This window comes from Sebastes umbrosus, chromosome 5 (genome assembly GCF_015220745.1).
Source record: "Sebastes umbrosus isolate fSebUmb1 chromosome 5, fSebUmb1.pri, whole genome shotgun sequence".
NCBI classification, from domain to species: Eukaryota; Metazoa; Chordata; class Actinopteri; order Perciformes; family Sebastidae; genus Sebastes; species Sebastes umbrosus.
Window position 1 is genome coordinate 26,243,970 of NC_051273.1, and position 14,636 is coordinate 26,258,605.

The 14,636-nt window shown below is 41.4% G+C and overlaps 1 protein-coding gene across 1 annotated transcript in view; it reads right to left on the reverse strand.

Moving 5' to 3' along the window:
* Positions 1–14,636, reverse strand: part of psmd1 (proteasome 26S subunit, non-ATPase 1) — a 47,282-nt gene that overhangs the window by 10,155 nt on the left and 22,491 nt on the right. The window contains exons 17-20 of the mRNA XM_037769887.1: positions 10,177–10,291; positions 6,311–6,427; positions 4,512–4,614; positions 458–627 (exon numbers count right to left, since the gene is read on the reverse strand). Of these exons, the coding sequence (XP_037625815.1) occupies positions 458–627; positions 4,512–4,614; positions 6,311–6,427; positions 10,177–10,291 (505 nt within the window). The remainder of the gene's footprint in view (positions 1–457; positions 628–4,511; positions 4,615–6,310; positions 6,428–10,176; positions 10,292–14,636) is intronic.

Below are 14,636 nucleotides of genomic sequence, written 5' to 3' on the forward strand. Positions count from 1 at the left end.
GTCACATTGATCCCTTGGTATCGCAATCAGGAGGGACTTGTTATGGATGGACTGCTGGTGACAGTTGTTACCAAGGCAAGAAGCTAAATATTTCCAAACCAAAGGCAGTGCCAGATACAAATTCAGCAGCCATACTTCCCCTAACCCCCCCAAGGTCAATTATATTTTAACATTCACAACGCAAAGTTTGTAGGATATAAATAACACTGCTAGCGGTTTGTCTTTGCTCAGTGCTCGTCATGGAATTTACATTTTCATGACATACAATGCCTACTATTTTCAGTAATTTCTACCAGTTTTGTTTGATGTTTTTATGATCTGAAAGGAATCTGTTTTTAAATTAAGTTTTAGACCTGTGTTACCTGGAACCTTTTACGGAACCACCTTGTACGGTTGGCTAACACACACACGTTCCCTCTGACACACCAGATCACAGCAGGTCTGGCTACTTCAGTACCTTGAGGTCCTTGTTGAGGCCGATTATAGCGGTCGGTGTGAAGGCCAGTGACAGGAAGTGGGAGAGGGGGAACCAGAACCAGAACTGGGTGAAGACCAGCAGGCCGACCAATGATGGCATGTGAGTGTGACCCGTCCTGGACTGCAGAGAGATGGTCACATTACGGCCACCTGGACAACAGAGGGCAGAGGAGGGAGAGAGGGTTTCAGTATTATGCTACAAACCTACATGATGATAGTCATTCACCAGATGACACACCAGTTAAAAACAAATGTTATACAAAGTCATGTGACAATATTATATCAGTTTCCTCACTATAGCACACTTTGAAAATGTAATTTTAACATAAATAACGCTATTAACATTCACAGCTGTTACCTTGCTTTATTTGCACAAATTTTTCCTCCAGACATTTCTCTTGCAGAGACAATATACTAGAAATCATACAGCTTGTGATAATGCCATTTGTCTCTTTTATCTCTTTGACATAACATACTTGCTGCCGCATTATGTACCAATGGCGGTGATATAATTTAGATTTTAAAAAGCAGATTTTGTATAAAATGTGATTAGGACAGGGTTGGAAAAGGAAGATGCTTGCTCAGCAAAACAGCAGAGTGCAGAAAAAGGAGCATGCACACTGAGCAAACCTCATTAAGCCTTACGTATCCCCTGACACATAATGGTTTAAAAATACATGCGGTTCAGTCGAGGACAATGTCACTATAGGTAGAACATTTTGTTTGGTCACATGAGAGCCGGGGGTGAAACCACAGATATGAGAATCCAATTTCATGATCCATGAAAAAACAAAAAAAAGGTGTAAACTTGGAGGCCTACTACTCTTTAAACAATAAAAAGGAATGTAATCATCACAACAGTTTCCTACTGATTGTGAAACGAACCCATGTCAACTTGGCACAAGAATGAAGGAGTGGGAGGTTAATGAGGGAACAGACCAGGATGGTCACCACCCTGAGAAGGTCGTTTTTTGACTTCAATCCGTCTGATCAGCAAAGATTTGTATTACAGCGACAAACTGGCGAGCCAATTAAACCCAGGAATGCATTGTCTAGAGAGCTTCCTGCATTTAAAATTTCAAAATAAACTTCATTCATTATCATTAGACATGAGCTACACAGGAGATTAATAATTGATCTACATCACAAGAGGTCTGTCAGCTGTCCTAAAAATAACAGATGCCTTTCCCAGCTGCATAGTTATAGATTATATTAAAGGGTAACTTCTTCATTTTTCAACCTGGGACCTATTTTCCCATGTTTTTGTTCCTATGCGACTAATGGGGACAACAGTTTTTTAAATTGATCCAGTGTTGAACGAGAACGCTGTAGACGGCAGCTGCTCACAGGCTGCAATGTAATCGTTCAGGGCAACGTTCACTAAAAGTGCTTGTTTTTGCCACTGACCGGCTCAGATTGTTATTATAAGTGTCTGACAACATTATAGAAAGGACCTTACAGAGAAATAAAATGCTTTCTTACATTTCGCTGGATCCGGTCTGTTATTGTGTCATGTGACTCGTTGCCGGAAGACAACGGTGCAAACGTGAGTGAGTTGGAGAGAGGAGCGCCAGTGCTTGAGTTTGTTGTGTTGGGGAGTACAGAAAGTGTAGCTTAGTGTTATGTAAAATATGTTCAAGACTGAATATTTAGAAGATTTCAGCAATGCAGGATTTCAGAACTCCGAGCGAGATACAATAACAAAAAGGTAAAGAAAGTATTTCCCTGTAGGGTCCTTTCCATAATGTTTTCAGACACTTAAAATAACAATCTGAGCCTGTCAGCGGCAAAAAAAACAAGTACTTTTAGTAGACGTACATTGACGGTGAGGAATTGCCCCTAGTTATTGCATTGCAGCCCGTTTAGCCGCTGCTGGCTGAAACATTCTCGTTCAACACTGAACCAGTTCCAAAAATTGTTGTCACTTGGACACTAATAGATGATAAAATAGGGTTGAGAAATCCAAAGTTATCCATCAAGGTTAAGAGTTTGATCCTCACTGTGGCCACTCCTGGTGAAAGTGTGTGCTTCACAAAATAGAAATTTTCAGGATGTCTGCAGAGCGGACCAAAAAGAAGGTGATGAACGGGGGTCAAGGGTGCTCCTTGGAGCAGTACCAAAGAGTGACAGACCTCCCTTGGCCTTTCTATCAAACAGTAGGGAGGGAGTGCAGAAAGGAAGACAAAGGGAGGGGGAGGAAGAGACGGTAGGAGGCAACCAGGATAAATCTGACATTTTTTATAGGGAACAAAAGAAAACCTTTCCTTTAAAAAGGGATGGATACCAGGGAGTAGCCCTTCCAACCAAAAATGAGATGTGCTCAGACAATACCACTTAAATCATCTGCTGTCTTTTTGCTTTGAGCCAACTCTTTTCTGAGGCCTTATCTTGACATCTGAACCAGTGTTGAAACCATTCCAGTCACGCAGATTGAAAGTTGGCCAGAATGAGACACGAGGTCTGCTTGCTGCACCACAACTGAGTGCTTGAGTGTCTCTTAAAAACTTGAGAAGAGGTTGAGAGCACTTGACTATTTGGTCTCAAAAGATGAAAACAATCAAATTCAGTAAAACAGTTACATGAATGAGAGAGGAACCATTAGATAAAGCTAATTAATGGGCCGTATCAATTAGTGAGGGAAGGTCTGTAAATGGGGGCTGAACATGTTGGGGTGAGAGAACGAGCAAAGGAGACTTACATTTCCTGGGTAATGAGCGCCAGAGATCATGAAACTGAGCTCTAATCGCTTCCGCCCGTCAAATTAAATACAATTACCCGAGCACCTCAAAAACGGCAGAACCAGAGTACTAAAACATTCACACCGCACAAGCTTGAGCGTCTCTGACACTCAAACAGGAGGAGTGGAGTGTTTGTGTTTAAACTGTAAGCTACACACTGGATTGTACTGAAAGCTTGGGTTAAGCACTGAGAGCTGGAGTTTGGCATGAAGAGCAGGAGGGGGAGCGGGGAGTGTGTCTGCTGTATGAAAAATGAAACCAGTGGTCGGGGATTGGTCTGGATGGTCTCACGCATGGTCATCTTGGCGTGTTTGCTTGTCAGTTTATTACGGGTTAATGTGTCTGATTTGATAAACGATTGAGGTCCTGTCCGTCATCGAGATGGCTAATCTGCTCAGAACAGAAATAACCATCAGACCGCGCTGCAGGAGGGGCGGAGTTAATCAAGAGGCGACTTTTAATGACTGATGAAAAACTTCACAACATCTCAAAAACACATGCGCTGCACTTATCCTTTCAAGTAACGGTTGCAAATACTCGAGATAGGCTTCACTTTGTGTAAGTTGCAACACCTGATAGTGTATTTAGACAGCGGTGTGTAAACAGAGCTGGTTTCTCTCTGGCTTCGCACACAGGGTTTTATGTTAGTGCTAGAAAATGGATTTCTGCTCCTGCCTGCATTGAGGGTTTGTGTATACATGTGAATATGGGTGTGTAGCTCTCCATGTGATGATGTGCAGCTCTCTAGGACCTCACACACACAAACACATGCTGCATGCTTGAGTCCACAAACAGCCGCACAGACACACAAACACAGAGACCATCGGACAAACAGTAATCACCAGGGGGAGACCAACAGGCCATATGGCTGAGAGCAGAGCGGAGCTGAGGTAGGAACGCCAGGCACTATTGCACCTTAGCATGAGCTGTTCCAGAGACACAGTGCACGCACGGGTGGTCAACCTGAAGAGGGTTTACTCTGTATTTGTATTTGCTTGAGCGTAAAAGGAACTCAAATTAGGACGCACACACAAAACCACAAACCCACATTACAGTTAGAGCAGCTCACTTGTTTTACAGTGTAATTAGGACTTTGGGCTGGTTTGTATCCCCCTCAGAGTTGAGGGCTCAGAAGCAGGTGGGACCACATACCAGTTTGATCTCTTACCCAGTGACAGACGTGGATAAACCCATTGCCTACTGACGAGATCAAGCTGGAGTCTTTCCAGATAACAGACTACATTTCCAACAACCAATAATACTGTATGTCTTGTGCACGTCTGTTTGGAGACTAACCTGCATCGAGGATTCCCTGGGCCAGGATGGCTCCGAACTTGGCCATAACGTCGTCGTGCTTGTCGTTGATCACCTTCGCATAAAGCTGCCTGAACTGATTCACCTAAAATAGAAAATAGAGAGGAGGGGAAAATATGTTAATGTGCAACAAATAACTGATGGCCAACCACAACATTTTATTTGTTTCGTAATATTTTGGATCAACGACTAGTTCCCTTCTTTGAATTTGAGAATTAGAGTACATAATAATAATAATAATAGTAATAATAATGACTGGAACTTATTTTTTCTCAACAATGTGAAATTTTGAATGCAATAAAATTGCCAAAATATGAACTTTAAAATGTTGTATGACCTTAATTTACAATGACGGCTCTCAATTTAAACCAAAATATTCCAACTCCACGTTGGAGTCAAATGCTGGTGAAGGACACACATGGGTTGCGTCCGAATTTCTATACTAACATGCTATTTAATACGCTAAAACAGTATGTGAGATTTTCCCAAACCTTAGTATGAAACCTTAGTACGTGAATTGCATACTATTTCAGTTGAAATATTACAATATGCAACATTGGACACTACAGCAGCTGCAGACCCCTGGCGCTTTTTACGTGGGCCGAGCCCCGCCCTTGGGGCACGACGCGGTTGGGGCGCACTGAGGACAGTCCGCCCTGGTCGACAGTCGCAACAGGCGCAGGGTGCCCCGTCCCTCCCTGGTGGGGAAAGAGGGCGCAGCGAGCACTTTGTCCACGAACGCGGGAGCCGGCAAAGCCGCGATTCACCTTCGCCCCGAGCCTTTCCAAGCCAACCTAGAGCCGGTCGCGGCGCACCGCCTCATACGCGGGACTCCCGAGTGTGCCGTGTGTCGCTCACACCTTCCAGCTGGCTGCTAACGAGGGTCTTTTGGCACAGAGAAGTACTCGTATCGGTACTCGGTATCGGCGAGTACCCAAATGTAAGTACTTGTACTCCGTCTAAAAAAGTGGTGTCGGTGCATCCCCATCTGTGACTCCTTGTTAGAGGCTCTTTAAATTAAGGGGTAGGTAAATGTTTGACAAATTGTATTACAGCTTGTGACACTCACATTCAAACTAGTACTCTGTCAGCACAATATTCATAACAAAGCCACAGCAGGATCGCCGCGCCCATGATGATGGCGTAGTACCTGTGGGAGTCCCGGCACTAACAGCACATCTCGATTACCACAGTGAAACTTTGAGTAAACACTGTACTGGGTAGTTAGCAGCCAATTTGGGCCAATTTACCACCCTACAACTAGAGGCCTAAGATGTCTGTCTACAACTGTGAAGCAGAGCTGGAAATTACAAAGAACGGGACTTTGAAATAAACAGTCGTGGATGTAATACCTCCTGACATTCCACTGTTTAAAAAAACTGTCTCTTGCACAATCCTGCATACTGCCTTGAGCTTTAAGGACTGTTGCTGTGCAGATGAGGAGTCTTTGAAAATGTGTCTGGCAAATCTTAACTTTCTATGACAAAGCACGAGGTGCTCCAAGGGTGAGTGCGTGCAGTTATGCCTGGACTAGTCACTCCACAGTCTTCCATGACACAGATTTCTTTCCCTCTGTCCTAACAGTTCTGATGCTTTCTGCTTTTGGTCAAGCCGTCCCCTTTTCTTTCTCCTCACTCTTTACTCAGCCAAAGCTCTGGTCTGGAAAACTTCTGTGCTGATTTTAAAGGTCTGCTAGACCTATGAAAGACGTCTCTACAGCAAAATCTGATCCAGGCTGTTATGACTGCTGGCTATAAACCCATTTGACATTTGGATCTTACCTTGGGACAGGTGACTTCAGACTGCTGGATCATGATGAGGGCAGAGGCAATAAGGGCGCCCTGTCTCACATAATTCACTGGGTCGTTGGTCATGGGCTCAAGCAGATTGATGGCCTCCTGTGGAAATTAAGAGATAATAGAAAAGTTGGTCATGTTCAAAATTAAATATATTTTTAGTAAACAATTATTTAAATGTTGCACAAACCTTATGGGGCTTGTAAATAATCATCTACTGCCAAATAGTGTTGCAATGAATGGCTGATCATATTGAAATGATTTAGAGTTGAAAAAGTTGCTCTTCGATTCAAATAAACCACAATTTAAAAAAAGAAATTATTTTCCCATGAGCGTATTTCAAGAAACCATGTTGTCAAAAAAACACTTTTCTCAGAAGATTAAGCGCCCTCCACAGACCAACAAGTTTTAGAACTGGAATTTCGGCTGAAAGACATCATTTGGTTGCCAATGTAATAATGAGTGCCATATTTTCATGTTTTACACTGGAAGTGATAGAAGTCCGGTGCAATCCCCTGATTTCAAGTAGGGCTGGGCAATATATCGATGTAATATATATATATATCGTGATATGAGACTAGATATCGTCCTAGGATTTGGATATATAGAAATATCGTGATATGGTATAAGTGTTGTCTTTTCCTGGTTTTAAAGGCTGCATTACAGTAAAGTGATGCAATTTTCTGAATTTATTAGACTGTTCTATTATTTGACTTTACCTTTATTTAGTCATTATATCCACGTTATGGATGATTATTTATCAAAAATCTCATTGTGTAAAATTTGTAAAAGCACCAATGGTCAACCCTACAATATCGTGTCAATATCGATATTGTCAAAAATATCTTAGTTTAATTTTCTCCATATCGCCCAGCCCTAATTTCAATGGTGAAAAGGCAATTGCATGAATATTTATTTCTCTCACAAACACATCAATGAGGACATAAAAGGGATTTTGCTATGAAGCAGGTGGCTAAGATAAACATGCTAAATAAAATTAACAATGGATTGGCTAACACTAGCATGCATTTGCAAGGCTATTTGTTTAGTATAGCTTTACAAATGATGGAACAATGACCTCTTTTAATTCTGCCGAAGTGAACATGACACTGACTATTTGATGTTTTTCACTCTATACATATTTAGCCATTCCCAACGGAGCACATCAGTGCAACAGGGAACACTTTAGTTTGTTGATAATCCATTTTCCTGTATTCAACCAGAGGCAACCAGACCACACACATTAATGAGATTAGTGTCATCCATATCTGGTCACCAAGGGAAACTGAGTAACAGCTACGACAAGCCCTGCCTTCTTCAGTTTCCTCCCATGATCGCTGTGAATGTAAAAATGAGGGAGGACCACCTCTTTCTCCCTTTTATTTCTGAACTCTCCTCCGTCCTTAGCTGAGCAGTAATGGCTGTAACCCACACCGCCAGACTCAGAGGGAGGCGTCAGCTCCGCAGAGGAAAGAGAAACAAACTAGGATGATGACAGCGGAGGTAAAATAAACCATGTTTCATCAGTGCTCTCGGCTCAGCTGGCTGAGACGGCCGTGTACCAGGACGATAAGTCAGAGTGGAGAGCCAACACCAGTCGACCACATCCTGTTCCTGATAGGTTGTCGAGGGGTTTAATTGAGGGTATTTACTGTCAGGCCCAATCAGTGGAGCAAGACGACACATAATGTGGTTGCTTAAGATCCTCTTAATCCACGTACAGTGGTTGACTGTTTTCCTCAGGCTCGTGCCTCAACATGAGTTAAACGTTAAATTTGATTCAATTCAATGCTGCTAAAAACTGGCTGGAAGCTCGTGTAAATAAATGGAACAGTGCAGAATACACTTTACCACGACATAATTTCCATTTTCCTACATATTTATAAAAGTGTATCACATGACAGAAACGGTCGTTTGTTTTTGGTGAACAATGCTTCCATCCAATTCACTGAACAAGCTGCGCAGGATTTAAGATTTTCATTACAGCACAAAATCAGCATAAACAAACCGACAACAGAAAAACAGTTTTCCTTTGCAGCTTTTTCTTTTTCAAAGCCCAAGGTGTATAAATGACGGCAAAGGAATGTGCTCCCTCTAAATAGGTGACCCACTTCTCTTGCCCCACCATCATTATTCTCACTAAGGACCTAATGTGCTCGAGGTCTTATTCTGGAAGAACCAAGCAGTGCAGCTTCGGCGCTGATCAGCTCTGTAACATGCCTCGGCCTGATCTGGTCCAAAACATTCACTTTGGTGCTTCAAGGCTCAGGATGCAATGAGCCATGACTCTGCTTCGGCTAGAACACCTGAGACTGATCAGCCCACATAGTTAGACAACTCAGGAACTGGCAGCACCCCCGACTTCTGTCTTCTTCACTCTCGTTTTCGGACTTCAATGAACCCAAACGTGATGACAGGGTACAGCCTGGTGACTGGGAGCCAATTTGGACCAATTTTATCAGCAAATCTACCAGAACTTTCCACCATTTATGAGCTCCTCAGGGCTGATATTCCATGAAAATAAAGCAAACGTCAATAGATTAAAAGTAAAATGTCTGCTTACTTTATGTTTTAATCACTATACAACCATCAAAAAGTGGCATGATTTGAAAATTGTCTTAAAGCAGATGAGGTTCAAAAGAAGATGACAGTTTTGTAACATCATCTTAGGTTAATAACAACTTGTCTTTACAGCAACAGAATTTCACACAATTCATTTTGTTCTGATGGAATTATTACATATGACAAAAGTAACCTTTTCTCAGCAACTTCTGCAGTGGCTACAAAAAGTGAGTCTGTACTCGCTCATCTAAGATAAGCCTCACAAAAGAGCCATCAATTGGCTGCTTTAAGAAAAAAACCTTTGTGCAGCATAGATAGTCTTTGCATCAGTGACGCACATGTTTCGCCGAGGCACAAAGAAAGCATATAGGATAAATGAGGACAGCCGGGCCAACGCTGCCTTTGTGGTGGGAAAAAAAATGCTATCCACGCTTTTCTTGTACGCAGCCTTACGAGGAATATTAATTCTAGTTATGAGCACCAATACCAACAAAAGTATGCTCTTGTGCAGACATCACATTAAATAACAACTCATTTACATCTTGGAACTGGGATTACTAGCGAAAAAAATCTCAACCTATTTGTGTGGTAATTTGATGGACGGTTTGGTCAATACGGTTCACCCTTGTGTATAGTATGTTTAATGGGAGCTGGAGGATGACACATTGCTAATTCTCAAATAGTTGCCAGGCCTTTATTTACCTCAACCAAAGAGAGACCGATACCTATAATTTGAAACAGGCCATTACATAGAAATAAAATAGGAGAAGAACAGACATTGAACTGTTTTCCGTGGTCATGGCAATTGTTGTTAGTTGTTATGGTGACAACACACGTCAGTTCGGGCTGTGTATTGGCAAGAATCTGGCGACCCGATACGTATCATGATATAGGGGTAATGATTCTGGCTCTCTATGCTTCATATCGTTACTACTCCACTGCTTCTTTGAATGGTTACTGCAAAACCTCACCTCAATGAGTCCGCTACTTGCAGTAAGTCGGTTTAGTTTATATGAAAGTTAGCTCACTACGGCACACATAAAAATGGCCACGTCTCTGACCATACTGCTACGCTGATTTGATGTGAATGTCTTTTCTACTCCCATTCTATTTCTATAGGCTATTATTATTTCCCCCCTTTTTGATATACCAGTGTTACATCATACATTGTTGAGATGGCAAACTTCCTATGCTTCCTGCTAAGCCTTTATTTTGAAACAGTGTTAAGTTCCATTAACAGCAGTTCAACACCATGAGAGAAAAATGAAATGAAGGGGGGAGGCGCTCACCTTGTTGCCGGTCCCAGCACAGCAGATACCCAGAGCCATGGCAGCTCCACAACGCACATGAGGGTTGTAGCTCTCCGACAAAAGAGACACCACGCTGGGACACTGCTCAGGGGTCCTGAAGAGGGACAGAGACAGAAATTAAGAGTGAGTCAAGAAGAAGTTAACCATTAAACGATAGAGCTGAGGACAAGAGCTAAAGAGTTTGAGACTTCATCTCACACACTGTGATCATTATAGAGCGCTACAAAAAGAAAGACCCATCCAGCACCGATACATCGGGTTATGATTAAGACAAATATTTGTTCTTTTCTGATGAAATATTACAGCAGTGTGGAGGATAAAGGTCATGATAAATCACACCTATTGTCTGTAACCATGCCCATTGTGCTCACAAGAATATTAAGACTAAAAGCTCCACTTAAGTGATGGATGAGGTGATTTGTTCCATATAATGTAAGGCACTTTAAGGCCTTGAGCAAAAGAGCCACATGAACCATAACAATTGTCTTGGGATTACTATAATGGGGAATGCTTATTTGGGCCATCTTTCAAAAGTCTGGTATTTGCATCAGTATGGTGCTATTTGCACAACGAAGCATAAAAAATACCATTAAGACATTAATTTTGATGCCACAGGTGCATTCGCCCTCGGATCTATAAGGCCGCCTGTTATTAGATGTAGAGAGAAGAGAGAAAGAAAAGTTAAAGAGCATGGGTATGAAATGTGGAGCTTTGATTTATGTCACCAAAAAAGTCCTTATTCATTTTCTGCCAGTGGTGCTGTTGTGGAATAGGGAGAATAGAAATCCCTGAGCCAAACCATTATTATTATTATTTTAACTTAGTCAATTGAAATATTCAAGAAGATTATGGGTTTGTAGTAGTAAGAAAAAGCACTAAAATGGCATATAGATATGAGTAATACCTAGTTCACACTACACGACTTTAGCCCTGATTTTCAGCTCCCCAACAGTTTATGGAGCTCCCCGACAAAAGCCCCAGATCGGAGGCAAATCGGCGTTGGCTCGTCGCTCGCACATCGGCGCTCGAGCGTCATGTGTGAACTCTTAAAGAGGTGAGCCGAGAGGCTGGACCTGAACCTGTCGGGGACTCTGGCCAAAAGCTACAGCCAACAAGAGCGCAAGACAAGGGTTGAGGGGAAACCTGGGGGAGGAGGGGTCATCTGTAACAATAGGAACTTAACTGTATGTGGAGCATTTGCAAAGTTGGTGTTGCATCTAGGGGAATAAATAGTAAAAAAAGAGTGGTGAAACCAGTGGAAACAGGCTATTTTAAGAACAAGTGCCAACAATCACATCAGCAATGTGTCTCATGTATGGAATCACGTAATTTACCGTGTATTTATTGCGTGTGTTTTCGTGACAAAACATTTGTTTGTAGACCTCATCAGGGGTTTCTCCCGATAAAAGATCTTTTAGTGTGTGACTCCCTGTCGTCGATCAGTGATGTAGTGTGAAAACCAAAACAACTTAAAGACTCCCGGTTAAAAGACAGCAAGTTGTGTAATATGAACAGTACTACGATCTGACAACTTTGAAAGTCGTGTAGTCCGAACTTGGCTTAACATAACAGTAAAAGACCACTCCACTTTATGTACTTTTGATTATGACTAAAGTATTGTGATTCAAAGCGTTGCCAGGATAAAGGACACACGCAATTATTCAACACTTTAAGTGAACTTGATGGGGTCTAAAAGAGAGTCCTGAAGTAGAGGGACAACACTACTTCACATTTAAACTGCTGTTTGCTCTCCAGTCACAATGAGATACTCTACAATCAGTACATGCCACATACGGGCACAGCCCTTAAATTTAGGTTACCAGGTGAAAATGCCAAGCATTACCATGTGGCGATATCCTGATGTCAACAAGTAGATTTGCAAGATTTAATAGTCAAGTTTAGTGTTGTGGGTATGCTTGAATTGGTCCAACAGAGGTGCTTAACTTGAAATAAAAAAGGAGAAGAAACATGCACAAGGATGAAGTAATCCGTTTTATAACCAAGAATGTTATCTGGCTATTTGCTTGTAAACGGTGTCGTTGATAGCACCAGCGCTGCCTGGGCCTGACAGACGAGCTAATCGGCCGATTGTTGAGATTACTTAGTTCCTTTGAATTTCACGGAAAGGTTTGGTCCGTCTCCAACAGCCATTGGGAGTGAATCAGTCAGGTTGTAATTGCAAGCTAATATCATTAAAAATAAGAAAAGATAAAGAGTGTTGTAGGTCCGGTCAAGAAGCCAGCATCATAATCGACAGCTCAAATCTCTCAGTTTGACTTTCCACAACCGCACTAAAATGTCATGTTGTATCAACTGTCCCATCAAACACTTCACTGCAACTGAAGAGGCTGTTGTAGATCTTACACACAACTAAAAGCTCATTGATCTGATAAAAGAAAGAGAAAAGAAGGCTAAATCACCTAGCTGTGCTTGGCCCTCAGCTTCTACAACAGCTGGCTTTAGTTTGTGCATTTGCCTAATGATGCAATGTTGAGCAATTAAACAGACAAAACAGACAAATTGATACTAAATACAAAAAAAAATAATAATACTAAACTAAATAATGATAATAATGTGCTTAATACATTTGTCAGTTCATGAGCAAAATGAAAAGGACTTTTCGCACGACAGCTTTAGCGAAGACAGCTGCTTTTACTGGCTCCGATTTTATGGGTCTGAACCAAATTAAAGTTCAAACACAGCGAGGTAGGAAATTGTAAAAACAAAATGCATTATTGCCAGAGCTACAGCTACAATTGATTGACCCTCAGTAGTGCATGAAAGTATAGAAGGTGGCCAAAGATGTTTGAGTCCCTCTGTCTCCATTCAACACACCATTAATAGTACTGCCTAAATGTACAATAATCAGGAGAAACAAAAAAATACTAGGAATTGGGTTAAGCCTCCGTCTGATTTGAACAAATAAATAGCCTCAATAGAGTCCTGAAAGCGATGTCTAAACAAGATTAAGCATCCCTGGATTTTGTTTTTAGTCCTGTGGATCGATATGCTGCAGTGGCATGTTCTCAAAGTAAAATCACCACTAGTCTGTTTGGAATTCAAAGCTCAGCTAAAACACCACGAGGATAATTGAGATCACAAATGGCAATCATTTGGAGATCAATTTCACCTACGGGGATAGAGTTTATTCTATTCTGGCAGTATGATGATGCTCTTCAATTCATACTTGGATGCAGACCAGACTGTAAGACCCTTGGAGACAAATTTGTGATTTTGGGTGTTTGGTCTATCCATTATAGGATGAAAATGTCTGAACCAGGCCATCAAATAGTTGAAGTTTTTTTGTGATAGCTAGACACTGAGACCTAATTAAGATGAAATCAATAGGGGACTACAGCAGCTTGAGACACAATTTGAGAAAACTTTGGCTGTGTTTTTTTTTCAAAGAGTTTAATCTAAAGCCTTTTCAGAACCTTTCAAAGTAAAAGATAAGCTAATTACCTTCAACAACCGGCAAAATGGAAGAACTCAGATGGAAAGAAGAAATCAATATCCAGCATTTGTCTAGTCTGAAAAGGCAGTGAAGCAGTGACAATGATAATGTGCGATTGGACTTAAAAACCTCAGAATGAACTGAAATACTTTGGAAAAAAATAAAAGAGATGAGAAGAGAAAGGATAATAAAACAGATTACATGCAACGCTTGCAAACACATTCAGCCTGCTGTGGACATTTGAATCTAACAAAATCCATTATTCATCCTTTGAATAACCATTTCATCCACCATGACGTGGAGACGACAAACCCTTCAGCAGCGCACAGAGTCGCTCCTGTACTCCTGTATTTTTTATTGGTCATACAGGCCAAATGAAACATATTTACTTAAAAGGTTACAAAAATGCACAAGGCTTTTACTCGACTGGTTAATGGACCGTATGATTATACGTGCATGCCTCACATTTATTATGGTGAGTGACGGCGGCTGATACAGCTGCAACTTAATAACTCCCTCTGCACGGGGAAGTAACACACACAGTGAAAGGTCAGCGAAAGAAGCAGGAATACAGCTTGGCTAAACAAATTAAAGATTGATTTTGCCACATGAAATGTGATTGCGGCAGTTACTAATGCACTTGCGTTGTAAGAACGCAGATCTGATTAGCTTGCTTCCTGTCTGTTACAACCAGTCACCCAAATACATCGTGAAAGTACCTGGACAATGTTGTATCAACACAGGCTGCATGGCTTTTATAGTCAACACTTAAACTCGATTAAAAATCAACCAATGTCTGGCAAAGGGGAAACAAGAGAGATGATGTAAATTTGCAAGAATGGAACTTGTTTTTTAATTTAATAGTGCAAATTTCAAGGAGCACATAATACAACCTAACACTGTACTAATAAGAGTTTAACAAGTAAAATACCTGCTAATTGCTACGGCAGTTTAAAGTGTGCAAAATGTGTAAATCTGACAACTA